Below are 26,928 nucleotides of genomic sequence, written 5' to 3'. Positions count from 1 at the left end.
TTCCTAAATCTGTCTGTATATGCGCACCAAACCCAGCAGACATTTAAAGAGCTTCTTCCCTCAAGCTATTAACTCTCTAAAAAGTAACAGAAATAGAACTATATCGTGCCTCCATTTTTCTCCATTTTTTGATGCGACTAGTGCAGTGTGTTCTACAGGAGACAAATTCCTTGTGTTCTACATACTTGGCAAAAAAACATTATTCTGATTCTGATATTATTCTCAACAGGATGAGTTGGATGATACTGCCCGACTTTGGAACAGCCATCTCATCAGGCCCTCAAAGAACATAAATGTCCCCAGTGGTCGGCCCAACGTGATGTATTCTTTACCTGAACTTTATGGCACAAGGGACTTCCTCTCCACAGTTGACAATGAACAAGTTCAACTATGCAAAAGCCAGTGTGTCTTCCGTTTAACTATGCCTTATGATCTGGATGTATTTGCATTGTGTGCTTCCTTAATGGCCCAGTCTGGTCTGATGCCACCAAAAGAGCCGTATCAGGCTGTGAACTTGTACTTGCACCTCAGAGAGGCCCTTTCTGCAACTCTAAATTAGAAGCATGATGTTTTCAGGGGTCAGAGAGATTAACCTTTGGTGAAAACATTTTTGTTTCCAAATACCAGTCAAACTGGAATTATATTGCATTAAAATTTAAACATGAATTACTCAAAGCAATAACCATATATATTTTTGGTGTGTGTTTGGGTGAAACCATTTTATGGCTCCTCAACTGGTTCGAAGTAACATTTATTGAAGGCTGAATCCGACCATTGCCATTTCTTCAACCCTTTGTTCATCATTGTTTTTACCACTTCACTTTAAATGGATAATTGGGATACATTTGAGGACTAATAATACATAGCCATCACAATTTAAATCATTTTTTGTCTGCTGTTTTTCTTCCTGTATAAGGAAAGCATATTTGATCAATATAAAATGTTCGTTTGTCAAATCATTCTTGGTGTCAATAAATATACTGTCTTGGTTGCTGATTTTAACCACAAGTACGTAACCAATATAGATCCTGAATAGTATTCCTGCATCCCAGTACACAATCACCTGCCTGTAAATGATAACATAATTCGAATAAACAACAATCACAAACATATAAATTGAATACAATATCAATTAGAAAAATGACTGCTTTTGTTTGAACAGTGCAAATATTTGCTAGATTACATGACGTATCAACTTCAAACCTTCAAATCATCGGGAACTGGTCTGTCCAGGTCAATGATTTCTAAGCAACAGAGAAATCTGTGGAATTTGGGAGGTCAATCCAAATGGCATCCTGTTCATTTGTGTTGGTGTCCTGCCCTTTGCCAATGTCTATTTCATTATTTGCTGTTGGACTTGAATGAGACGGTTGGGCTTTTACTGCCCCTTCTGCTGTTCCAGTCTCCGTCATTCATCTTTGCTTTTTTAACCTTGCTTGCAAATGGAGTGTCTGCAACAAATATAATGAAAACCCTCAAAATAATTGTCCATAGCAATTGAAAGTCATGTAATGGTAAACATTATGTTTTAATTCGGTGTTGTACAAACAATACATTTTAGGATTCTACTTCAGAACCACTATTATATTGTTGTAAATTGTCGCTCAAATGCAATTTTGAGCAAACATATTCATAGCTAGGACACAGGTTTTCAGTTTTTTAGAGCAAAACTACTTCACTGCTGTTTTACTTTAATCCAATATAAAAATATCAAGTGATACAAACCTGTTCTCGCGTGTCACTGTCAGACGTGTGTGTGTTGGTGACAGATGAATGAGCTTCACTGCATTCATCCAAATGAGATGTTGGAGTATTTTCTTTTGTGCCAATGTAAAATCTTAACAGTTTCAATTTGTTTTTTTCATAGCGTCTGCCAATTGTTTCATCTAAAGCAATGTGGTTTCTTTTGAAATCACAGACCTCAAAAGTAAAGTCTTCAACTGGTCCTTTGGTTGACCTTCCATCTGGGAAAAATAGCCCTTTTCCCAGCTCCAAAATCTGAGTGACACTTGCTGTTTTTTCCAGGATGGCATGCCTTGTGTTGGGTTATTTTTTATCGTTCGCCCTTGGTTCATTGCTTCGACGGGTGTTGATGGAGATCGATGGTTAAATCGTCAGGGAGCCAGGGCTTGAACAGAAAGTTGATTTAATTTGGAGAGCACGGGCATTGTGGTGCGGACGGAGGAGGGAGCGCATGGAGAGAGAGAGAGAGACGAACGGGCTGCAGGAGTATTTGTGATATATGATATATGATAATGATATTGCAGCTAACATCACTCAACACCAAAAGTGAAAATTTTGGCAATGATGATCTAGGCTATTGCCATTCCCCCCTGTTGAGACATGAAAAGTCTCAATTTGCCAATTGGGAACGTGTTTGCGCGGAACACGATCCCTCTTGGACATTGCACAGATCATCAATACGACCAGTCAGACCCTACTTCGCTGACGAAGCCTCTTGGATAGGAGGCGAAACGTCCGAAACCTTCAAATTTGTACAGATGACAGCTGAAGAAACCTTCTCATCGATGGACCACTCCTGTACGACTGAGAGCTTACACAGACATCAATTTGCATAAAACTGCTTGTCAATCATTGGTCAAAAATTTGGAGTCCAAATTTTGGCATGTCTCTCAACAACTGCATGAGAACTAATTCATGTAGCGTGTACCACGGAATTTTTGTACATTGAGCACAGCTTCTTCTGCTGTTACTCCTCTGCTGGCACCCAAGCAAATCATCTCTGCAAAAATGTGTTTTTGGTGGACATTTGCATGTCACCAAATGGTATGGGTGGAGGACAGCCTTCTACAATTTGCACAAATTGACATGGTCGTCAACATTATGGCGATCTGTGTAAATGGTCATCTCGTACTCGCCTTTTGTCATTCAGTTGGAGGGCACCAGTTGACAGTCAGTTTCGCTTCTGCGTAGGACATCCATTCGCGCAACCCAGCTTCATCTGCGGCCACCCTGGCACGGATTCCGCAGGAGTCCTCCCCTTCTGAAGGATCTCTTTCTCTCAATTCTGAAAGAAGCTGGTTAGCGTGGAAGCCCTACACAATATATCTGATTTCGCCTGAATCTCTGGCTGACATCGGTGCCCACTCAACTCATTTGCCAATTTCATTCTTACCGGCGAGAAATTCCTTTAATGTGCACTGCAGTCAATTACTCCAATGTGCACTGCATCCAATTCATAATAATAATAATAATTCACAATCAAATCAATCTTGACAGGTTATCCTGCACTTTTAGTCGTAACTATAAACTACTTTTGAACTGACAAATGTCATCACTGTACGCAAAGGCAGCCAGAAGATAAATTAGCATCTGCATGCTGTCTTAATAAACGTTGGATTTCCTCCATTGCATCTCCAACATTGAATACTTTCAAATCAATCAAGCCTAATTGTAACAATTCGTTGCTCGCTAGATGGTTGGATGAGAAATATGTGCAATAAAAATTGTCATGCATTACAATAAATGCCACACATTATGCTTTTGGAAAACAAAACTATTCTCAATATGGACTTTGTCATTGATACCAAATCATCAGGTGGGTGTGCCAACTCTAGTTCTGCAGGTGCATCCCACCAGCCATTGCGGCCTCTCCTTTGTTGGGTCTCCTATGACAATTGGAGCAGAGATTAAACTTTGTTTCCAAAAACACCAAGAATGCAAATTCGGTTCGGATGATACTCCGGATGAAAATCACAGGATGGGTGGATGAAAATGGCTTGTGCACCCCACAGTTCATCAATTCATCCTGCAAATGGAACAATTTCTCAATCATCATCCCAGCTCTGTTTGCGAATTGTTGCTTTACACATCATCTGCACAAAAAGCATAATGAAAAAAGTTCAGTCATCAAATTTTGCAACTCCATCTTTTCCTTTTGAAATTAATTTCTCTGCTCAGAAACTAATAAAGGTGCATCCGATCAAATTCAATTTATCGTTTTTATGAATCAAATCATCTGCTCTTTGATTTCAGGGGATGACAATTGTCAGGTCAAAACCAGTGTAATGATCACGTCACAATCATTATCTTAATAAATCTATAACTTTCCTTCTATGAAATGTCCAACAATATCAACTGGTGAATCTCTGTAAGGACTTAATCACCAGCAAATTTAGTTACATTTACCTTGCCAATTCCATCCAATTCAAGATAAATGTTCCTGTTATTCAGCCCAATTTACTGACCATTTTATTTACTTTTTCCAATTGAACCGTCGTTTACGAGCCAGCAGGGCCTCCGAATTTTCTCTGGGTCTTTTAAACCCCTCTTTGAAGCTCTGTCCTGACAAAAACCCTTGATAAGAGGCATCGTAAATAACTCTGGCTTGTTTCAAATGGCTTGAACAAGCTGTGGACAGAACAAGGTTCAGCTCTGTTTGACAAACTAAAGTCATAATTTTATAAAGTCACTCTTTGATTCTGTCATGTTATACAATTTCCATTTCATTTCGCATTTGCCCAAATCAGGATTTCAAAATGATTTGTCTTACATGGGAAAGGGCATGTAGCTTCAAAAGAGTGAATTAATCATAATCATTTATCATTGAATCTAGCAACATCTATCTTGCTGATTTCAGTTCAATTTGAGATAAACATCCTTATTTCCTCAATTGAACCGTGATAGAGGAAAAACTTGAGCAAAAACATACATGATTGTTATCCTAAGGAATGCAATGGTCTCACTGCTTAAACACCATCCCCCAGTTTTTGAGACACAGCAGGCTAGATCCCAGCAGTCATAAATAACTCCAAAACGCAAATGGCCAATGTTCAAATCGCTCTTCAGAACAATGTGGCACAATTTCAACGCTGATAATTTTACAAATTCACTGTAGTTCGGCTTATGTCTATTCATTTGCTCACTCAGTCTAATTAATTATTTAATTCAGTTTTTTTGTTTCAAGTAGCATTCGTCAATAAGCTATGGAAAAAGAAACAGTGTTATGTCATTCATGAGGACGTCGAGCGGAGACGAAAGTCTCCTCGCTGCATGGTTGAACAGGTCTCCCGATGAGACAGGACAGCCCACTCCATGGCACCCGGTCGAGTTCTCTCGTGATGACAAGGCCGCCTCGGTTCTGTGGAGAAGAGAGGCCTCGCGGCAGAATCAAATTCGGCAGGAAGAATGTCTTTTATACACATGTTTGTGAATGTTAACGCAGCCCTTTATTAATTTTATTTTCCTTTATTAACTTGTTCGCGAATGAATCAATTTGCCGATCTCAGAATGTGGTTGTGAATTCACCCCCCATCCCTCTTACGGGTACAGAAAGAAGAATGGGGAGGTGGTCTATCCGCATTCTTTGGTTTTCTTAGAAGTTTACACAACGCGCGTACATACACAACAATACATAAAAACACACAATGCATGCACAAAAAGACGAAAGACAAAACACGAAAAGGGAAGACAAGAACACACACACAAGGACTGCTCCCCCTAACGCCCCCCTCCTCCAGCCGACCACCCTCTGCCCCCTCGACAATGAAACTCCCTGGGAAACCCCGTAGCAATGGCTAGCATTGTTGACCATGTGCTAGTGTTGGTGAATTAATTGAATGAAATGAAATTACGGTAATTCACAATATCGCGTCAACAAGCAGGCCTCGCCGAGGGAACGGTCCCTCGTCGCTCTTGTGGATACAAGCAGACGACCACCAAAAGCTAAGAGCTTCTGTCTCTTGTCAACCATTATAGCTGCAGCTATTTAAAACAAAAAACGTCCGGAGTGAAATCTCTCAATTCCCCAATTTCACTCACGGCCCTCGCGCACAGTGAATTCCAAAAATTCACCCCTTGTGAATATTATAATTAGAATTATTCTGGTCTTACAGTATGGCAGCCAGGGCGCGGTAAACCAGACATCTCGATAAATATTAGGATCGATTTGTCGCGTATATATTTAATACACCTCCAGGCACGACTCAAATGGGGACCCGCCTTGGCCCGATCATCAGAAATAGAACCCATTCTTTGAACATGGGCTATAATCGGACGATATCTTCCAATAAAGTCGCGTTAGTAGCCTCGATACGTGGATTACGCGCAAAGAAATCCTTCTGGCCACAAAGGATTCCACATTCGTTCACCCAACATAGCAGCATGCTAGCGGCACTCACCCGTGAAACTCAACCGTGTGGTCAGGTCAGAATGAAGAGGCGCTTCCATCACGCACCCCTCAAGCGCTTCGGACCCAACCGGCGCGGGTTTCTTGGCACCAGAATGTTGGGTTATTTTTTATCGTTCGCCCTTGGTTCATTGCTTCGACGGGTGTTGATGGAGATCGATGGTTAAATCATCAGGGAGCCAGGACTTGAACAGAAAGTTGATTTAATTTGGAGAGCACGGGCATTGTGGTGCGGACAGAGGAGGGAGCGCATGGAGAGAGAGAGACGAACGGGCTGCAGGAGTATTTATGCGGCGCATAGTAATGACGCGACAGGATGTGACGTAATAAAATGCGACATCGTGTAAAGGAAGGCAGGATATGACATACGAGGAAGTTCAAAATGTAAACAAAGATTACAGAGCGATGTTTAGAGATGTTTGTATGGCAAATTACCCTAACACCTTGTTCCTCCATCTTTGCTTGTCCTCACTCACAGCAGAGGACCACTCCCTGTGGCCCCACTGATTGTTCCTACATTCCTGACTAACGACTGGCCCATTTCCCCCACTCCCACCGGTATCACCTCATCAGCATTACGAATGTTGCCTAACCTGTTTTGCCTAAGCAGGCTATTGTATGAACGATCCAAATTGAACCTCACCCCACCAGAACGGTTTAATGAATGATTTTGTTGTTTTATAAGAATTGCTTCTTTTACCCCCCTTTCAAACCATCTATGTTCTTTCGCTAAGATTTTAACATCATTGTCGTCAAATGAGTGGTTGCTAGCTTTTAGGTGCAAATGTGCTGCCGATTGAGGCCCACTTGTATTATCCCTGCGATGTTGATAAAGTCTTTTTTTGAGATTTTGTTGAGTCTCCCCAATGTACTGCTCTTAACAATTTTCATTCTTACAATGTATGGAATAAACTACATTACCTTGTTTTTCATTTGGTAGCCTATCTTTTGGATGCACTAATTTTTTTCCTTAACGTGTTTATCGGTTTGAAATAAGTAGGAATTTTGTGTTGCCAAAGGACTCTTTGTAATTTTTCAGAAACTCCTGCAATGTAAGGTACTGCTACTACTCTCCTTTTTGTATCTTGAGAATTATTGGTTTCATTCCCTATTCTTTCTTTCTGACATTTGTTGAATGACCACTGAGGGTACCCACAGTTAGTGAGTGCTCGCCTGTTATGTTTTGACTCCTTTTCTCTACCTTCGTTGCTAGTTGGTATTAGTTTAGCCCTATGCTGGAGGGCTCTGATAACTCCTAATTTGTGTTGTAAAGGGTGGGTAGAGTCAAAAAGTAAGTATTGGTCAGTGTACGTAGCCTTCCGAAAGACTTCTGTTTTTAGCGCTCTGTCCTCTTTTATAATTACTTTACAATCCAAGAAGGCTAGTTGATTCTCTTTAATGTCCTCACGAGTAAATTTAATGTTGATGTCTACAGAGTTGAGGTGATCTGTGAAGGATTGAATTTCTTGTTTTTTAATTATGACAAAAGTATCGCCCACATATCTAAACCAGTGTCTAGGTTTTGTCCCCGGGAAGGATGTGAGGCAAGGCACTTATAATGAATTTAACAAACACAATAAACATGAAAATTATTTACCTTCTACTACCAATACTATTTCGAAAAAGATCTCGCAAAGAATGCGAGATCTCGCAAAGTATTGTGAGATCTCGCAAAGTTGTTTTTTTTTTTTTTTCGACGTCCCCTTAGGGGCTCCGTAACAAGGTGATGAAAGCAAGAAGAAATGAAAGTAAGAAGTAGAAAACCGAAATATAGGACCTGATGTAAAGGCAGCCACTCTTGTGGCGCCATCTTGAAGTAAAAAAAAAAACGAAATAACAAATAATGTGACAACATAAAAGACACAGACAGACATTCAATCTTAAGCACATTCTGCACCCTCTTTATTGTATGAAGCAGTTCCCAATGAAAGAGGAGAGGATAAATGCTAAATGCCCACATGCTAACAATGACCAAAAAAGGCTACTAATATGTAATACATTAAATCTAGACTGCCATTTCCACAGATTTGCAGATGTTGCCTTTGGAAAAGTCCCACAGCAGCCCAGGCAGCTCGAAGTCTTCTTCAGACGGCCAGCTCCGTTCGCACGGCCCCTCACGGAGCCAAAGCAAGAGCAGCGTCACCCAGGCTCACTTGGAGGATGCAGGAATAGCCATCGCCGCTGCCGAGGCTGCTGTGCAACAGTCCCGCCTGCAACCAAGTAAATCCCTTCTCTACCCTTCTGCACCTCCTTTAACACGCTTCCTCCCCTTTTTACTTCCCTGACAATGTGCATGTAGCTTACACGAAAACCACTAAATTAACATTTTCATTTATTGAATTTACCAATAGTGAACCCTTACGTTTTTGTATTCAGAATTCACTTTTTTTTTTTTTTTTTGGTTTTGTTTCGCTCAGGCCAAAAATATGCCTCAAAGAAAAAAAATATTGATTTGGTACAATCTAATGGCATCTTTTTTAGTGAGTTTTTTTGTGAGGACCCCTGTCCGGCTCCTTTTGTGAGCTTTATGTAATCTCTCATCTTATCTGATTTTCCGTACCGCTTATTCCTCATTAGGGTCGCGGGGGTTGCTGGAGCCTATCTCAGCTGTCTTCGGGCACGAGGCGGGGTACACCCTGAATTGGTTGCCAGCCAATCGCAGGGCACACAAAGACATACAACAGTCACTCACACCTAGGGACAATTTGGAGTGGTCAATCTGCCTGCCATGCATGTTTTTGGAGTGTGGGAGGAAACCGGAGGACCCGGAGAAGACTCACGCGGGTCCGGGGAGAACATGCAAACTCCACATAGGGAGGCCGGACCGGGACGCGAACCGGCGACCTCTGCACTGTGAAGCCGGTGTGCTAACCACTCGACTACCGGGCCGCCCAGCTTTATCTAATGGACATGTGAAATGCGCCGCATGTACGATCTTGTAATATGCTGATTTCCCTTAAAACCTCTGCACCATTCAAAATCGAATCACAGAGAAAATTCCAGAAATGTACAAATATTTACAGCAAATAATGGACTCATGTTTTTTCGTTCCAATTATTTCGAGCTTCCTCTGAATGGAGCAGGAAGCTCAAAGGAAAATATATTGCAGCTCTTTGGTGAGATGGAAAGTATTTCGCTGAACCGCTGTGTGTAGGCCATGGAGCTTTGCTGCTATCTTGTGGCATCAGAAAGCAATTCTGAACGTTTTCATGTGTGCTTCATTAACTTGTAGATTCCTGATTAATATTTTCTGAGCAAATTTTCTGAGCAAATATTTTTTTAATCTAAAAACAATGTGGCATCGTTCACAAAATTAACAATAAATGTTGCAAATGTGTTGTCAACCATATAAGCGTGTCCCTTGGCTTTCATACTGCCATTCTTTGTGTGTCTTTGCATGTGTATACCATGTGAATGGACCACAAGTAAAGAGGCAACATGCTCACATACACACACGTGCACACACACACACGCACACGCACACACACACACACACACGCACACACACACACACACACACACACACGCACACGCACGCACACACACACACACACACACACACACACACACACACACACACACACACACACACACACACACACACACACACACACACGCACGCACGCGCACACACACACACACACACACACACACACACACACACACACACACACACACACACACTCACATGGTATGGCACACCGGCTACCCACCCTATCCGCTACCCTTCTGCCCCCTAAGCACCCACCCTCTTTATTCCCACTGCCCTCAACAATTGGCGGTCAAAGCAGGAAACAGCGTCAATCATTGCCTCATCCGTCAATGAGAGCAAAGACAGAAAAAGGGAAGGTGAGGCAACATATAGGAACAATAATCAATATGATAATCCTACATTATTGAAATATTTTAAACTGAATGCAAACATCTTGTGAGCAAATAACTGACACAGTCTATGGGTAGAGTGGTAAACATGAGAGATCTATCTATCTATCTATCTATCTATCTATCTATCTATCTATCTATCTATCTATCTATCTATCTATCTATCTATCTATCTATCCTCCCTCCCATCCATTCTTCCATCCAAACCCATCCACATGTGACAGGACCAGGCCACCGGTTGGGCGATGTCTCAGGGCCGGTGGTGCTGTCTGCTCCCAGTCTCGTGGGCGATGCCTATGGGGGTGGTCTAGATGGAGTAGAGGGTGGAGGAACTGGAGTGGACAGCGCCATATTTCAAGTCCCGCACATGTGAGAGGATTTTTTTTCTCCGGTCCATTGTGCAGTGACGAAGGCTAACATTGTTTGTCCTATTTGTTGCAGTGGTACAACTATTCCAAACGGAACCGATAAAAACCACATGGGAACTCCTGAGAATGAAGGCAAGTGGCTGACATCTTTTACTTTGAGAACTATGGAGCACAGTGGATGCAGAATATTTATGAATTTGCTGCTTTGCACATTTGGTCGTGAATTTAGATGTGTAGTGAAAAACTTGCATATGCACTGTTTTTGTGCTCAGTTCAAATCAAGGACATATCCTAAAACTTGAGTACATTTGTACAAATGACTGATAGAATGATGTTACTAACCAGTAATAAACACAAGTAGAAAAATAAAAACACACCATGAAGCAAACGCACATATTGAACGAACCACCACGCTGCAGCTGCTGATGCGAACCCGAGGTCGCACTCCTCAATTTCGTATGACACAGAAATAACAATTTGGGTTGGTGTGAGTCACCTTAATTAGATAATATAAAATGGTTGTTTATTTTAAATTCTTTTTTTTTATCATAGTTTGTAATGTTTACCGTATACTTTGTTATATTTAAACTTAACCATGTACCAACAACTGTTTTGTGGTTTGGGGCGCTAAGTTAGACTTTTTGCCGTGTGCCACCATCTGCTGACCACTCAGTCGAGCTGAAAGGAGGCAACAAGATTCGCCTATTTGTCTTTGATTAAGAAGTCCGTTCACATTGCAACTAATTTCCGATTTTCTGGACAATTCGTGACACATGTATCATTTATTTTTCATTAATTCTGAACATTATAATTGTTTTTTTAATTTAATTTCAAATCTGACTTGGTCATCTTTTTTCATGCAGATATAAATTGGATATGAAATACGCCTGTGACATTGAGCGCATGTGCTGCTTCATCAATTGGAAGACTAACACAACTCACTTGACTTTGCAAGTGACTGCGGGCTTTTGTTGTAGGCGGGAAGACACAAGTGATGGGTGAGATCAAAGTGGCTCTGATGAAAGAGGTGAAGACAGACGGCGACCAATTGGTCCTGGAAATTCTACAGTGCAGAAACATCACTTACAAGTTCAAAAGTCCTGACCACCTGCCAGGTAGACGCAACTGCCACAATGTAAATGCCAATGGACAATAAATACAGTAAAGTCTCGTTATATCGATATTCAAGGGAGTCCGAAAAAATATAGATATAACCGGGACTATCGATATATCCGACCCTGTTTGCATGTAATTTTCTCCGTGCGTGCATAGAAATAGTATCGATATAACCGGGACTATCGATATATCCGATATCGATATAACGAGACTTTACTGTATTAGCTGTAAAGGCGTTGTCAGGTCAAACATGTTCTCTTGAAGATGAACCAATGTGTCTCCACTCTACTAAACTGGACATTGTGATGATAATAATAATAATAATAATAATAATAATAATAATAATAATAATAATAATAATAATAATAATAATAATAATAATAATAATAATACATTGTATTTATAAGCGCCTTTCAAAACCCTCAAGGACAGTTTACAGGCACCGGATTTTCAGCTCATGGTAAGTGGCAAAATGGCTAACCCTGAGTTCAATGCAACCTGTTTCAAATTATCATCCAACAAACCAAATATCAATCAGAATACTATGTGTATACTCACGGGGGTGTTTGGAACACATCTAGGTTTTCAAAGGGGTGGGTGTCTTATTTGAAACTTCTCAGTCAATTTACCCGAAAGTTACACAGTATTTTGAAAATATTGAGCCAAACATTTAAACGGTATAATAATTTTTCGCGAACATTATCAACATTTTATGTCAACCTCAACCACAAATGCCCGTTAGTCGAATGGTTAGCACATACAGAGGTTGTGAGTTCAAGACCCAGTTCAGCCTCCCTGTGTGGAGCTTGCAAGTTCTCCCCCGGCCCGCATAGGTTTTCTCCGGCTCATCTGATTTCCTCCCATATTCCAAAAACATGCATGGCAGGCTGACTGAACATTCTAAATCAGGGGTCACCAACCTTTTTAAAACCAAGAGCTACTTCTTGGGAATTATTAATGCGAAGGGCTACCAGTTTGATACGTCTGTGTAAGCTCTCAGTCGTACAGGAGTGGTCCATCGATGAGAAGGTTTCTTCAGCCGTCATCTGTACAAAAGTGAAGGTTTCGGACGTTTCGCCTCCTATCCAAGAGGCTTCGTCAGCGAACTAAAGTCTGACTGGTCGTATCGGCCCCATTTAAATTTAAATTTATAAATTTATAAATTTATATATAAAGTCTGACTGGTCGTATATATATGAATGGGGCCGATATAAATATATAAAAATATATATATAAAAACGTCCGAAACCTTCACTTTTGTACAGATGACGACTGAAGAAACCTTCTCATCGATACCAGTTTGATACATACTTAAATAAATTGCCAGAAATAGCCAATTTGCTCAATTTACCTTCAAATCTATGTTATTATTAATAATTAGTGATATTTCTCTATGTGAAGAAACTGATCATGTTAAATGATTTCTCACAATAAATATATAAAGAGATTAAAATCAATATGCAACACTTTATTTTATCTTTTCTTTAAGCGAAACATTTTCAAATGATCACTTTTGTAGGAAAAGAAAAAGTCTCATTTTAACTAACCACTTACATTTTTTGACACATCATGCACTACTTTGGGAAGGACGCCCCTGGCATGCAAAGTCCATAGCACTTTGGATGAAAACATCATATCCAGTGTTTCTATGAATCAATTAAATGCAAAAATACAAGAAGTAAAAAATTAACAGTCAGATTTTTTAATAATTTATATCACACTTTGAACTGGACACCAAATCTGTTATCTGTTTGTCAGTTAGTGGGAAGCCTGGCATTGCATGCTTTTCACAAAGTGTGTTGTACTCTGGTGTGTAACTTGACACTGCAACTCTGAGTGAGTCTTGTAGATGTGTATCAGTGAGCCTTGTTCTGTGTTTGTTCTTGATGAAATTCATGTCAGAAAAGGCTGATTCACAAAGATAAGTTGAACCAAACAGGCTTGCAACCTTCATAGCTGCTGTGCATACACCACTGTACTTTTCTGTGTCAATAAAGCACCAAAAAGTTGGTGCAGTCTGATGGGCTTTGAGGGGGAGGTCATTTTGCAGTGTTACAATTTCCATCTCGAGCTGTTCAGCATCCAGGCTGAACATTGCACTTAACTGTTCAGCAATACATGATATGTCCACGTTCATGAAAGGATTAGAAATGAACGACACACATGTCTCAAGCTGATCGAGGTCACAAAACCTGTTCTCAAACTCTTGCCCAACTCTGTTTATGACCTGAGAGTACTTTTCTGCAACTTTGTCAAAGGCCTCAGATGCAGAAGCATTGTCTTTCAGCATCATCTGCACAGAGGGAAAGTGCAGCGCCTTTTTTCTCTGTCAGTGCACAGAGAAAATGTTTATCTTAGCTTTAAATGCATTTAAAGCACGAATCATATCAGTAATGGTTTTACCTTTGCCTTGCAGATCACAGTTCAAACTGTTCAGTTTCCCAGTAATGTCTGTCAAAAATGAAAGATCAAGTGTCCACTCAGTGTCCTCCAGCAGCGAGGTGTCCTCACCTCTGGACTGCATGAACTCTTTGATTTCACCCAAAAGTGACAAAAAACGAAGCAAAATCCGTCCCCTGCTGAGCCATCGTATTTCTGTGTGTAGTAGCAGGTCACCATATTCTGCTGACAGCTCCTCCAAAAGTTCCTTGAATGTTCTGTGATGTTTAGCTTTGGAGCGGATGCTGTTAATGATCTTTACGAAGGGGAGTCATTACGTGCTCAAAGCCGATCACTTTTGCACACAAGGCCTGCTGGTAAATAATGCAGTGGTAATGCAGAAAGTTTGGGAAGTTTGAGTCACCTTTACAGAGAGCGATGAATCCTGTGTGTCGGCCGACCATAGCAGGAGCCCCATCTGTAGTCATTGATACTAGCTTTTCCAGCGGCACCTTTTTCTCCACCAAAAACTCCTTGACCGCGTTATAGATGTCAACTCCCCTCGTAGTTGTCTTCAGGGGTAGTATTGTCAGAAGGCTTCTATTGCTTTTTGGGAGTTTTTAACCGGTTAACTCGTGAAAAAAGACTGCTGTTTGCGCAACGCTGCTTTTAACTCACAGGATTTTTCCGCTCGTAGTGCGCTGCCCGGTGGGTAGTTAGCATGGTAGCTTTTGTGACACGTTGTGAAATGTCTCTCCTCATTGTGCCGCTTTGCCGTCGCCACAGTGGCCCCGCAAATAATACACACGCAGGATCCTTTCACAGTGGTAAAAAAAAACTCTACCTCCCAGTCATCGTGAAAATGATACGTTTTCTTTCTTTTTTCAGCCATTTTTGGGGTTAACTCCTCTTGTTCTCGCTGCCCCCGCTAGCTCTCCACAAACTCCGCGGTTTACGCATGCCCACATTACTGACCTTTCAACTATACTAGGTCAAAGTTGATTTATATTAAACACTTTTCAAGGCGTTTTTTTATATTGTTGCCTGTCGGTAGTCAAAGCGCGAAAGCGTATGGTTGGAGGAAAAAAAAAAAAAAACATGGTGTATTATTTATTACCGGTGTTCAGTGGCATTATTTGAGCTATTTTTAGAACAGGCCTGCGGGCGACTCATGTGGTCCTTAGGGGCGACCTGGTGCCCGCGGGCACCGCGTTGGTGACCCCTGTTCTAAATTGTCCCTATGTGTGAGTGGATGGATTTTTAACCACAGTCTGAAAAGATTTTTTTGTCTTCTTTGTCTGTCATACTTCATCAGACCTGTACGTAAAACTATACGTGGTCAACGTGGCCACTCAGAAGAGAATCATCAAGAAGAAGACCAGAGTTTGCCGTCACGACCGCGAGCCTTCCTTCAATGAGACATTCCGTTTCCCCCTCAACCCCACAGGACACTCCATACAGGTACTCACAAAAATAAAATAAATAAATAAAAAAGCATCAGAAAGCATCACAAAAAGCAAATCATAATACGATCAAAAACAATACACTTTGTAAAGAACAGTCTTTATGGAATAAAAGAGGAGAGGTTGTACCGAGCAGAGCAAGTATTGAAACCAACATTTTCTGACAAACACGCTTGTACTACGCCACATAATGAAGAGTACAATTGCTCACAGTCATTCTGAGCATCACAAAATAATCTTAGGTGATGAGAAACATACTGCTTTACCAAGACAAACGACAAAGTACCATCCAAAGAGGACCTGCTATCCTGGACTAAACATAATTTTCACACAGAGTGAACTACTTATTTTGTATGTTTAGTTGGCATTAGCAGTGTCTGAAACTCATGACAAAACGGCAGACACCTGGGCAGAGAACTCTGAAAAGTTGCCTGCCCGGCCATAACGTTGCCTGCTCCATTTTTCCCAACTTGAAACACAATAAGACGACTAATCTTAAAAAAAAGAAAACATTTTTTTTTTTATTAAGGAAGCACCTACTGTTCGGTTTAAATTCTTGCTTCTTTCCTGGTTCGCTTTTCAAAGAAGTTCAGTGATAAAAATATCAGTAACGACGATAGATGGTGAACAAAAAACTACTTTATTCTAATGAGACAGAAAAGGCACTTCTCGTCTCAGTAGGGACGAAGACATGAGCACACGGACAAAGATAGGAAACAAAGAGAGCGAGCTCCCGCTCTGACAAGTTTTTGAATGTCCACAGCAGCGATCTGTTGTCTAATCAGCTACGGACAACTCAGTGTTGGGAGGGTCTTAGATTGAAGTTGAAGCCGTTGCTTCTTTGCAACGACGATTGAACTAATAAGATTGATAATGCTATTAGAATGAAATTAAACGTGCACTAATCATAATGTGTACTAAGCTAAACATGAAATAACATAATATGTTTACTAATGTGCATAAAACACTCTATCATTCCCTCCTGTTGTACATTTAAACATCAGTTCATACATTTCCAAAAGTTGTCATGCATGCACGTCATACTAACTGCACAGGGAACCATTCTTTATTCTTGCTTTACTCATCTAATCTAATCTATCCTATCTAATATTATCTAACTAACACCATGGAGAAGGCGAAAAACCTCTATCACAACTTTGCTGCTGTGATATGCAACCTCTCCATTTTTGAGGGTTTTTAAATTTTAATGAGGAAAACTCCTTCTCGGCTCTCCGTTTCTTTTTTTGCTTTTGTTTGTTGGAGAAACCCCACTCTGGCCATGGTGTACTATTCCAAGCTACAACACAGGGTCCCCTTCACGCATTTGTTGATACAAAAGCTTTGCGTAATTCACCTGAGAATTAGTTATCATATTCATTAGTGTTGCTCTTAAGCATGGAATAATACAACCAATGACTAAGAAAATAAGTACAATCACAATTGCGAATGGGATAAACATTCTGAGCAAAGTCCGATACCAAGGGCCCCCAAGGAGCCCATCAAAGATCCACGGGTGATCAGTCCGTCGATCTTTGGCCATGGCGTCTCTGAGATTCCTGACAACAGACAAAGCATCAGTCATGTTTATGGAATTCGCTTCTTCGGGTATGTACGTACAACAAGTGTCACCCACCATAGCACAGACGCCCCCTTGTGGGGCCGTCAAAAGGTCCAAAACCATTCTATTTTGCAGCACCATTTGTCTAATTGCTGCAATTTCAGTGTTTTGCATTTCATCTACTTCCAAACTGGCATTTACAAACACTTGAAACCTGTAGTCAATTGTTTCAATTCGTAGCATGTTTTTAGCCACTCCAATTTGTGGAAAAAGAGCTAACATTACCTTACTTCCCGTGCTATGGTGTTTGAATTGTTCTGGAACATCAGTTCCCCAGATCGAATCATGGGGCTTAAACGACACTCTTCTTTTCACATGATGGTCCGCTGGACGACTGGTAACGATGAAAGTATTGTCAGTTACAGTAACAGGTGCGCACATACCGTAGGCTCTCGGAGGAATAAAAGAATATACTTTCCAACCACATAACCACCAAAGATGTGAAGATACGGGTAAGATGGTGACATTGGTGTTTAACGGTAGCACATACTGTCATGATCTGGTTGGCGACCAACGGGGGGCGCTGTCGGCCCCGCCTGCACCTGCACAGGTGCTGGTCGTCCAGATCAGATTGGCGACCAACGGGTAGCGACGTCAGCCCTGCCGGCAGCCTCGCAGGTGCTGGTCGTTATGATCACTGTCACTTAAAATGACACCCGGCACGACCATCCGGGGCCGGTCCATTGTTTGTTTGCTGCTTGGTTGCAGCATGCATCGTGTACGTGTTTGTTTAACCTTGGCGGGCTTTTACTTTTGGTCTTCTTTTGCTACTTTGTATTTTTTCCATTCACATCATTTTGATGTTTTACATTTTGTTCCTGCTGACTCTATTTTAATACAATTTGTCAAACAACCTCCTGCTCCCTCCTGCCTGCTTTTTGGGATCCGAACCCGTCATCACCACCTCGCAAACCGTGACACATATAAACATCTATCCTCATCTATAAAACCTAAGTTTTGACCTGTACCGTATATTGCAACGCATACTGGTAATCGCAATCCGCTCTCGGTCATAACCTGATTTTCAGTTTCCAAAATGGTATCTAAACTTGGAACAATCTCTCCTCTCGAAGCATTGCGAAGAACTGGAAAATGTTGATCAGGTTTATGCGAAGATATTAACATATATGCAGCTCGAGCCATTTTATCTCCAAATTTTTTTATCTCCTTTGAATGCACTCTCTGTTGCATCACCGAATGTGGCATTTTGGAACAAACGAAGCAATTACTTTTCCTATTTTGTTTAGCAATTAGTGTAGCATAACGATACCACATGTTTGATAACAATGGATTCCAGTCATGTTTTTCTCCTGCAAACGGCTGATATAATGCGTCCATGACACCTGAATTTTGGGCTTTTTTGTCAGGCGTTTCCATCCAGGCTGTCAGTTTGATGTGTGGTTTGCGCTGGAAAGGCGATGTTACGACTGGTGATGTCACAGATGACATCATGCATATAGTTATGGGAAAACCAATGTGATGTTCACGAAAATCAGGACAGAGTCTCAAGTCCATGCATCCTGCAACCTTGTGGGTTACGATAACGAGTTGGATATCTGTCATTGTGCCAGTTCCAGTTCCTAACCAGTTCCCTCGAGTTATCTTTCTGACAATTCGTTTTGCTTCTTGGGCACAGCTATTTTGAACCCATTTTGTTTTGGGCTCAGAATGGACCACAACGGAGTCCCAACCAGTGGTCCAAGCCTTCCCTGACTTGATACGAGCGTACCAAGAACCATGAGGATAATCACTTCCATTTTGTCGTGCTTCGTTCATGAGGATGTTAAGGGGAAATGAGATGATTCCTGCATCTTATAGTGGCAAGCAGGCAACAGGATGTGCCATGTTTGGGCACTTTTCTGAATTTGTTGGATGTATTAGTGGAATTTCGCAGGCTGATGGAATGGGAGGTTTTACGTGCGTCATCTGGATTGCCTTAATGAATTCGTACAGCAAGATGATGTGGACCAACCCCATGGCTCTTGAGTAGTTTGGCTCCGTCTCTCTTCCACCTGCTCAGGATCTGGTTGGTGAGCGATCTTGCAGTGGCTTTGATGCACCCAGGTGGTTCTTTCGGCGATCTTGATCAGCACGGTGAATGGCCACTCCGACTTTGGTGCAGACCTTGATCAGCGCCTTGCGTCCGGGGCACAGCAGCCTCTGTTCCTGTGGAGGGAACACAGGACTGCGGCAGTACACGTGCTGTGGACCTCTTTGTTGTTGTAAAAATTTTACACGATTTTGCCAACAAAACGCTTGGATCTGATTCATTCTTTTGCCCAAAGTTCACCTTCCTATAATGGGAGGAAGAATGGTCTTCCATTGCAATATCTCAAAAGGCGTTAAGCCATTATTAGTCGGCATTATTTTCATATATATATATATATAATTTAATCAGAAATAGACGTTCAGGCCATAATTTGACTGTTGCCTCCATCGTTTTTCTGAGTCGATTTTTTATCGTACCATTCGTTCTTTCAACTAATCTTGCACTCTGTGGATGATATGCACAGTGGTTCTTTAATTTAATACCTAAATGTTCAGAAATTTTGGTTATTACGTCATTAACAAAATGTTAATGACCATTATCACTCCAAATTATTCTTGGTATGCCATGTTCTGGAATAATATGTTTGCATAACGCTTTTGCCACGGATAATGTATCGGATTTCTTTGAAGGCACGATTTCCCCCATCTGGTGAATGAATCAATTAACACCAAACAGTATTTATAAGAATTACTTGTGCTTAGTTCAATGAAATCCATGTGGACCACTTCAAAGGGGTGTGACCCCTGTGGAAATGTTCCTCTTTTTGGTCGCATGTTACCTTATGGATTGTGTTTACAGCAAATCAAACAATTCCGACAAAAGTTTTTTGCATACGAGTTGAAACCTCTGCTTAAATGGAATACTTTCCCTGCTATAAACACCATGCCCGCTGTTGATACATGTGAACTACCATGGCTCAATCAAGCCACCATAGGGAACATGTTTCTCGGTAAACATGGTTTGTTGTCTATTTTATACAGCTCATCAACGAGCTTAGCACCATCGGCAAGCCACAAATCTTTTTCGGATTTTGTAGCTAACGCTTGCATGTCCTTCAAAACTTGTGTAGGCACTAATTCACGCATTTCTTGATTTACCAAATTGAAAGTAGTCTGAGCAGCCTTCTTGGCGACTGCATCTGCTCTAACATTACCTGACTCATTCTGTCTTTAGCCCTCGTGTGCGCTGCACATTTGCATATAGCTACACTTTTTGGAAAGAGGCTAACCCACAATAAGCCTCTCACTAAATCTGTATGTTCAACAATCTTTCCTTCTATTCATTTACGCTTCAGTCAATGCAACAATTTATGTTGTTTGTGTTGAATACGTTTTTGGTAATGAACCATCAGCAATACTTTCAGTGTGGATGCTGCCAGATAAAGGTATGTCATCCAAATCAGGTTGTAGAAATGTCATCATCTTTTTTCTTTAGAAGTTCAACTACTTTTTGGAAAACTGTAATTTATCCAAAGAAGCTTTGTTACCTGTATTCGCTAAATATTGGAACAAAGCTATTGACACAGTCTTGTTCTCATCTTCAGTCGGTGAAGCAATTAAGATGTCGTCAATGTATAATAGAATTTGAGAAGTCAACGAATTTTTTAAGGTCAGCAATACATGAAGACATTTCTTGTGAGAAAATATTTGGTGTAACGACTGAGTGTCCCCAGTAGGGGACGTGTGTTCCAATCTATTCTCATCCTGACCCACATCTGGTCTACATAAAGCAGTAAGGGGGGGGGGGAGTGAATGTGGGGGAACAAGAGAGGGCAGCCTTCTCGAGGAAGTGGCGGAGTGGACCCCGCGCGAAGATCCTCCCCACCCCTTTGACCGCTGACTCCCAAGCTCAAATTCCCCATTCCACAGCTCGCCCCGCCTACTGCATCGGTTAATTCTCTGTCTCAGCAATGGCGATTTTAAGAACATGAGCTCCTTTGTCCTTCTAAGGCAGGAGGTACTTCTTCAGCGGCCATCTTTGAAGACATAGCTTTTTCATTCTTTCCAATCTGCTTGAATTGCTCAACATATATGAAATCCTCATCATGTCAGAAAATAATACAGTTGGGGTGTCAGAAAAACACACTGAAAGCGTCCTTTCAGTATATTTTTACATGTATCGCATTTTTTTTCTTTATTTTTTTTATGTTGAATTTCATACTCCGATGGATTTTTTCCATAATCTCCGGATGTTCTCAAAGTCCTGTATGCTTGAAGAATTAGCCAATTGAACAAGTGGAAAAGCTTCACAATCACTTTCATTATTCATTTTAATTTCATTCAATTCTTCAAGCGGATACAACAGACATTTGGAGTCATCACAGGGGGGTGAGTTGAACAGTAGAAGGAGGAGGAGGAGGGGGAGGAGGGGAGGGGTCTGAGGCGATCGCCTAGGGACAGCCCACAGCCCCTCCTCATGATCTGCTATGGGGGTGTTCTGCAGTTTGGATCAATGACTGCATCCGATCTTCCATCTTTTTTAATTCGTTTCACTTCCAATTCATGCTCTCTGATTCGCGCTTGTATAAGTCATCTATCACAAGCTAAACTCTCATCATGGATCTTTTGGAGAGATCTGCCAACCGCAGAGGCCTCTTCAACTGAAACATAATTTCGTCCAATGGCTGAATTTGCAAAGCACCAGAATATTCACCATGTTCCATCCACTTCTTGCAATAAAGTTCGCTTCCTGGAAATTTTTTGGACATGAATTTTTTTTAGAAAAAATAGCACCCATTTTCAATTTTCCAACAAACAAATTCCTTCAGTGATTATCACTCAGAAAAGAGGCACACTCCATGATGTTGATACAAACCCAAGAACAAAGGGCGTGATTCGCGCCAACTCTCAGTCACGATGCGCGTTCACGCACACACAAGGAATGCATTTACGCACGCACACACACACACACACTAACGGCTCAAATGACTTCGCCCCCACCTTTTTTCTCCTCTCTGAGACAAAGGACCCTCGCTGTGTCACTATTCTAGCATAGAACAAACCATTTTAAATGCATTAATTTTTCAGATAACCCAGTACTTTTGCAGCTGCTCTTTAAAATAACATATAACGTCTGCATCAGAATTAAAAACCTTTCGGTTTTGTCAACCAGACGCAGTCCTCACACAACTGAATTCCAGATTATCACCACCTTGTGATCAATTTCTTTCGCAGGAAAACTTCTGAATCATAAGTCGGCGTGTGGAACAAAACCAGACACTCTAGTCCATAAAAGCACTAGGATGTCGCGTACACAAGTCCTTTTTGTGCACCACCGGTTCCGTCTTCTTATTGGGCTCACCTTAGTTCAAAGAAAACCGCGTTACACCGGCATGTACATGGGTTAAATGAATAAGATCCTCTGGCCAGGAGGAGTCTCACAATACATTTAAATAATGGCTGCTAGCTAGCGCGTTACTCACTTAGTGAACTTTTGAAAAACTGCCGTGTTGTCCTCCAGCCAGAACGTTAGGAGCCCCACGGCCACCGGAAGGAGTGATATTCTTTCCGTCTCTCGTGCGGACTCACAAGCAGGCTGACAGGCGAAAAAATCTTTGTTTCTTCCGTAGGTTGGCGCCAGCCAAGGAGCAGGTTCGCCGCGCGTCCCCACGCGTCGTCTCCCGTTGAATTTTAAAATGGGCAGAACCACCGGGAGCTTTTTTGAGCTATTTTCCCGTCTCGCCTTGACCGGGCACACAGGTGGCACTCGTCACGCTAAGGCTGGCAGACTGGCATCGGGTTTTGGCACCAATTAATGTTCGGTTTAAATTCTTGCTTCTTTCCTGGTTTGGTTTTCAAAGAAGTTCAGTGATAAAAATATCAGTAACGACGATAGATGGTGAACAAAAAACTACTTTATTCTAACGAGACAGAAAATGCACTTCTCGTCTCGGTAGGGACGAAGACATGAGCACACGGACAAAGATAGGAAACAAAGAGAGCGAGCTCCAGCTCTGACAAGTTTTTGAATGTCCACAGCAGCGATCTGTTGTCCAATCAGCTATGGACAACTCAGTGTTGGGAGGTTCTTAGATTGAAGTTGGAGCCGTTGCTTCTTTGCAACGACGATTGAACTAATAAGATTGATAATGCTATTAGACTGAAATTAAACGTGCACTAATCATAATGTGTACTAAGCTAAACATGAAATAACATAATATGTTTACTAATGTGCATAAAACACTCTATCACCTACCACAAATGCTCCCTTGCTTAATTTATGGTAAATATTCCTTGCTGAAATTTTTTTTTTTCAGCGTTGTCTGCTCAAATCCATGTGGCCTCCTCTTTCTAAGTGGCTTTCAGAACTCTCAAGTACACTTTTAAGTCACTGTATAGTCCGAAGCGGGATACAGGCTTCTGATTGGCTGCCGTGCCGAGTATGCAAATTGTCAAACGAACGTCACTGAAAAGTGTACTTGAGAGTTTTGAATGCTGCTTAGAAAGAGGAGTGCACGTGGATTGCTTGTAGCTTTTGCTTCAATGAATAAAAAAAAAACCCGTTGATTTTAAAATATGGTTCTGTTGTATAATTCGGCCCATTTTTTGTTTGTTTTTTTTTCCCCCTGAAAAAGTAGCTTTGAAAGTTGTCCGCCCGATGTAAAAGTTGTACGCTGCAGACCTCTGGGCAAACGTTATTTCAAACACTGGCATTAGGCTATGTGATGCTTCATCAATACGTCTGTGTAAGCTCTCAGTCGTACAGGAGTGGTCCATCGATGAGAAGGTTTCTTCAGCCGTCATCTGTACAAATTTGAAGACTTTATCAACATCGCAGGGATAATAGAAGTGGGCCTCAATCGGCAGTACATTTGCACCTAAAAGCTAGCAACCACTCATTTGACGACAATGAGGTTAAAATCTTAACGAAAGAACATAGATGGTTTGAAAGGGGGGTAAAAGAAGCAATTCTTATAAAACAACAAACTCATTCATTAAACCGTTCTGGTGGGGTGAGGTTCAATTTGGATCGTTCATACAATACCCTGCTTAGGCAAAACAGGTTAGGCAACATTCGTAATGCTGATGAGGTGATACCGGTGGGAATGGGGGAAATGGGCCAGTCGTTAGTCAGGAATGTAGGAACAATCAGTGGGGCCACAGGGAGGTGTCCTCTGCTCCCCCCAACCTGAGAGTAGGGACCTATCATAGCAGTGGCCGATACGACCAGTCAGACTTTAGTTCGCTGACGAAGCCTCTTGGATAGGAGGCGAAACGTCCGAAACCTTCAAATTTGTACAGATAACAGCTGAAGAAACCTTCTCATCGATGCTTCATCAAATACGCATTATTATCTGATCACGCACAGGAGCCTGTTGAGTTTAATTCAAACCCCTTTATTTTCTATGGCGCTTGTCCTTATTGGTTTTGGGGGATAAAAGAGACATTGGATACACACAAGACTTAATATAATAAGCATTGACACTAGATAAGGACCGTTTATTCTACTCAAGTAACCAAGAATTATGCTTTTTGGAACATGGAGTAAGATAACTCGTGCAAAAATGGCAAGAGCATGCTAATTATTTGAGATTGAAACCTGGATCTCATGACTGCAAGGCAGCTGTGCTAACCACTCACTCATCATGCTGCCCATTTAAAACCTCCTGCTCTCTTCCTTGTAGCTTTTCCTTGTATCCAATGGGGGCAAGTTTGTGAAGAAGACCCTAATCGGGGAGGCCTACATTTGGCTGGACAAGGTGGACATGAGGAAGAGGGTTGTCAGCTGGCACAAGCTACTTGTCAGTTCTGTACCTAACAACCTCTGATCAGATAATCAGATAATACAGAGAATCATCATCATCATTATTTAAAAAAAGGGAGACATATACATTGATACATTGACATCAATGAATATTCGGGAGGTGTGACGTTCCTAATAATGCCCAGCATTTACTTTTTTATCTACAGTAGAGATGTTGGAATGTTTTGTGAACAGAAGAGGTTACAGATAATATCAATACATTCATGTATGACACAGAGAGATACAGACGCTAAATATTAAGACAATGATTTGCCAATTTGGACAGATTACAGTTTCTGCTATAGGAGACAGCGCTGGGGAAGAATTACTGAAATGTCAACTCACAGAGACATACATATACTTTCTATATTGTTTGCCCTCATTTAGGCTCCATGTGAACTTCAATCTATCTATCTTAACTGACTGTATTCAAAAGGGTTTTTGGATGAGCTAATGCCAGTTCCACCTGAATTGGTTTTGAGTGGGGACATACAGCCCTGATTATTCACCCAGATCCCGCAGGGCACAGAGAAAAGCATTTTATTTTCTGTAGTTGTTGTCCAAATTAGTGACTTTGATGAGCTTGAGACTGTCAGAGCTAATTTAAGGAAAGTCAAGACGCACCCCCCTTGACAGGTTGCATCACAAATTTGGGCCATACACAGAGAAACAAGCATTTATGTTCACACTGATTGACAATGTAGAGTCTTTGGTGAACTGGGAGGTTATGGTTTTGTCGTGTGGGGAAAAATAAACTGCCATGCTCGACTCTGAGGCTTACTCCTGCTCATTCCTCCAAGAAAAAAAAAAAAAAAAATATATATATATATATATATATATATATATATATATATATATATATATATATATATATAAAGAGAAAAAATGTTTAGATGATGTGTGACAGGTCACTGTAGGGGTTTGACCCTTGCCCTGTAGACCTTCTTTCATGTATGTGCATGCTAACACTCAGCCTGCATTTTGCACTGCACAGTGCTGTGGGGAATGTTCCAACATGAAAGAATGGCTCGTGTTCATTTTTGCCCATAAATAGCTCCTTCTATGTTTTACTTAGAAGGTCATGGTTCCTCTGTGCGTGCCTTGTGCTCTGTGCTTGTGTTTGTGTGTGTGTTTTGTGTGTGCGTGTGTGTGTGTGTTTTGTGTGTGTGTGTGTGTGTGTGTGTGTGTGTGTGCGCGCGCGCGCGCGCGTGCGTGCGTGCATGTGCGTGTGTGCGTGCGTGTGTGTGTGTGTGTGTGCGTGCGAGCATGAAGAAGACTCAGTGCAACACAGTGAAGACTCAGTGCAACACGGCGAGTTCACTGCCTGTGACCCCCCCCCCCCCCCCAAAAAAAAAAAAAAAACAACAACTTAATTGCACTTAATTACAGTGCAGGTAACCCCATATACAGTCTTAACCATATAGAAAAAATAAAATATAAAAAAACAAAAAAACTGTTGAAGCATATCACTAAATATGAAGAGACCAAGAACAAGATGTCGATTTAAACGTAAAAAAAAATATTTGATAATTAGAAATATAATATGGAAGATTTTTTTTTATTGTGCTATTTTCCGCTTCATTTGAGGTACTTCTATGCAATTTTATTTTCAGTAAATATATGTCTGTCTGTTGAAACATAAGGTCTAAAGCAAAAAAAAATACATGAATAAAAAAAAAAAGAGTATAAAATACTTCACAAGTATTTTATTTTGTAATTGATTCAAATCTATTTATGGGCGTGAAAGCTTGTGCACTTTATCGTTTCCCTCATTCATGTGTTTTCGTATTTCTGCCCTGGAATGAATTGAAAACGTAGGACGTTTTATGTGGCGTGAATTCATTTGTGTCAATGTAGCAAATTTTAGAAAAAAAAATTAAGTCAACATAAAAACGGAGTGCACAGCATATCATGAACAATGAGTGAAAGCTTCGTTTCTGTTTGACTTCTTCACCATTGCCTGTTGATTGTGCAATCATCCCTGTGCGTGAATGTGACTTTGGCAGTGTACATAAAGTGTTTATTTCTACAGAGTGAATGTTTATTTTGTCCAAATATGAGCATGCACAGAGAGTGGAAAGAGATATAAATGTACAGTTACATGTACATGCGTGTCTATAATTGTACAACATAAACGAGAGAAAACAAATGTCTTCATGTTG

General features: G+C 41.1%; 1 protein-coding gene across 1 annotated transcript in view; it reads left to right on the top strand.

Moving 5' to 3' along the window:
* The window catches only part of pclob (piccolo presynaptic cytomatrix protein b), an 86,049-nt gene extending 60,458 nt beyond the window's left edge, over positions 1–25,591 (top strand). The window contains 6 exon segments of the mRNA XM_088996862.1: positions 8,174–8,368; positions 10,255–10,399; positions 10,472–10,530; positions 11,376–11,513; positions 15,209–15,354; positions 24,648–25,591. Coding sequence (XP_088852988.1) covers positions 8,174–8,368; positions 10,255–10,399; positions 10,472–10,530; positions 11,376–11,513; positions 15,209–15,354; positions 24,648–24,791 — 827 coding nt within the window. The 3' untranslated portion in view covers positions 24,792–25,591.
* The last annotated feature ends 1,337 nt before the right edge of the window (positions 25,592–26,928 follow it).

Source organism: Hippocampus bargibanti, linkage group LG05 (assembly GCF_051943395.1).
Source record: "Hippocampus bargibanti isolate YZ-2025 linkage group LG05, ASM5194339v1, whole genome shotgun sequence".
NCBI classification, from domain to species: domain Eukaryota; kingdom Metazoa; phylum Chordata; class Actinopteri; order Syngnathiformes; family Syngnathidae; genus Hippocampus; species Hippocampus bargibanti.
Note: the sequence above shows the minus strand (reverse complement) of the source record. Positions and strands in the feature narration are given on the sequence as shown.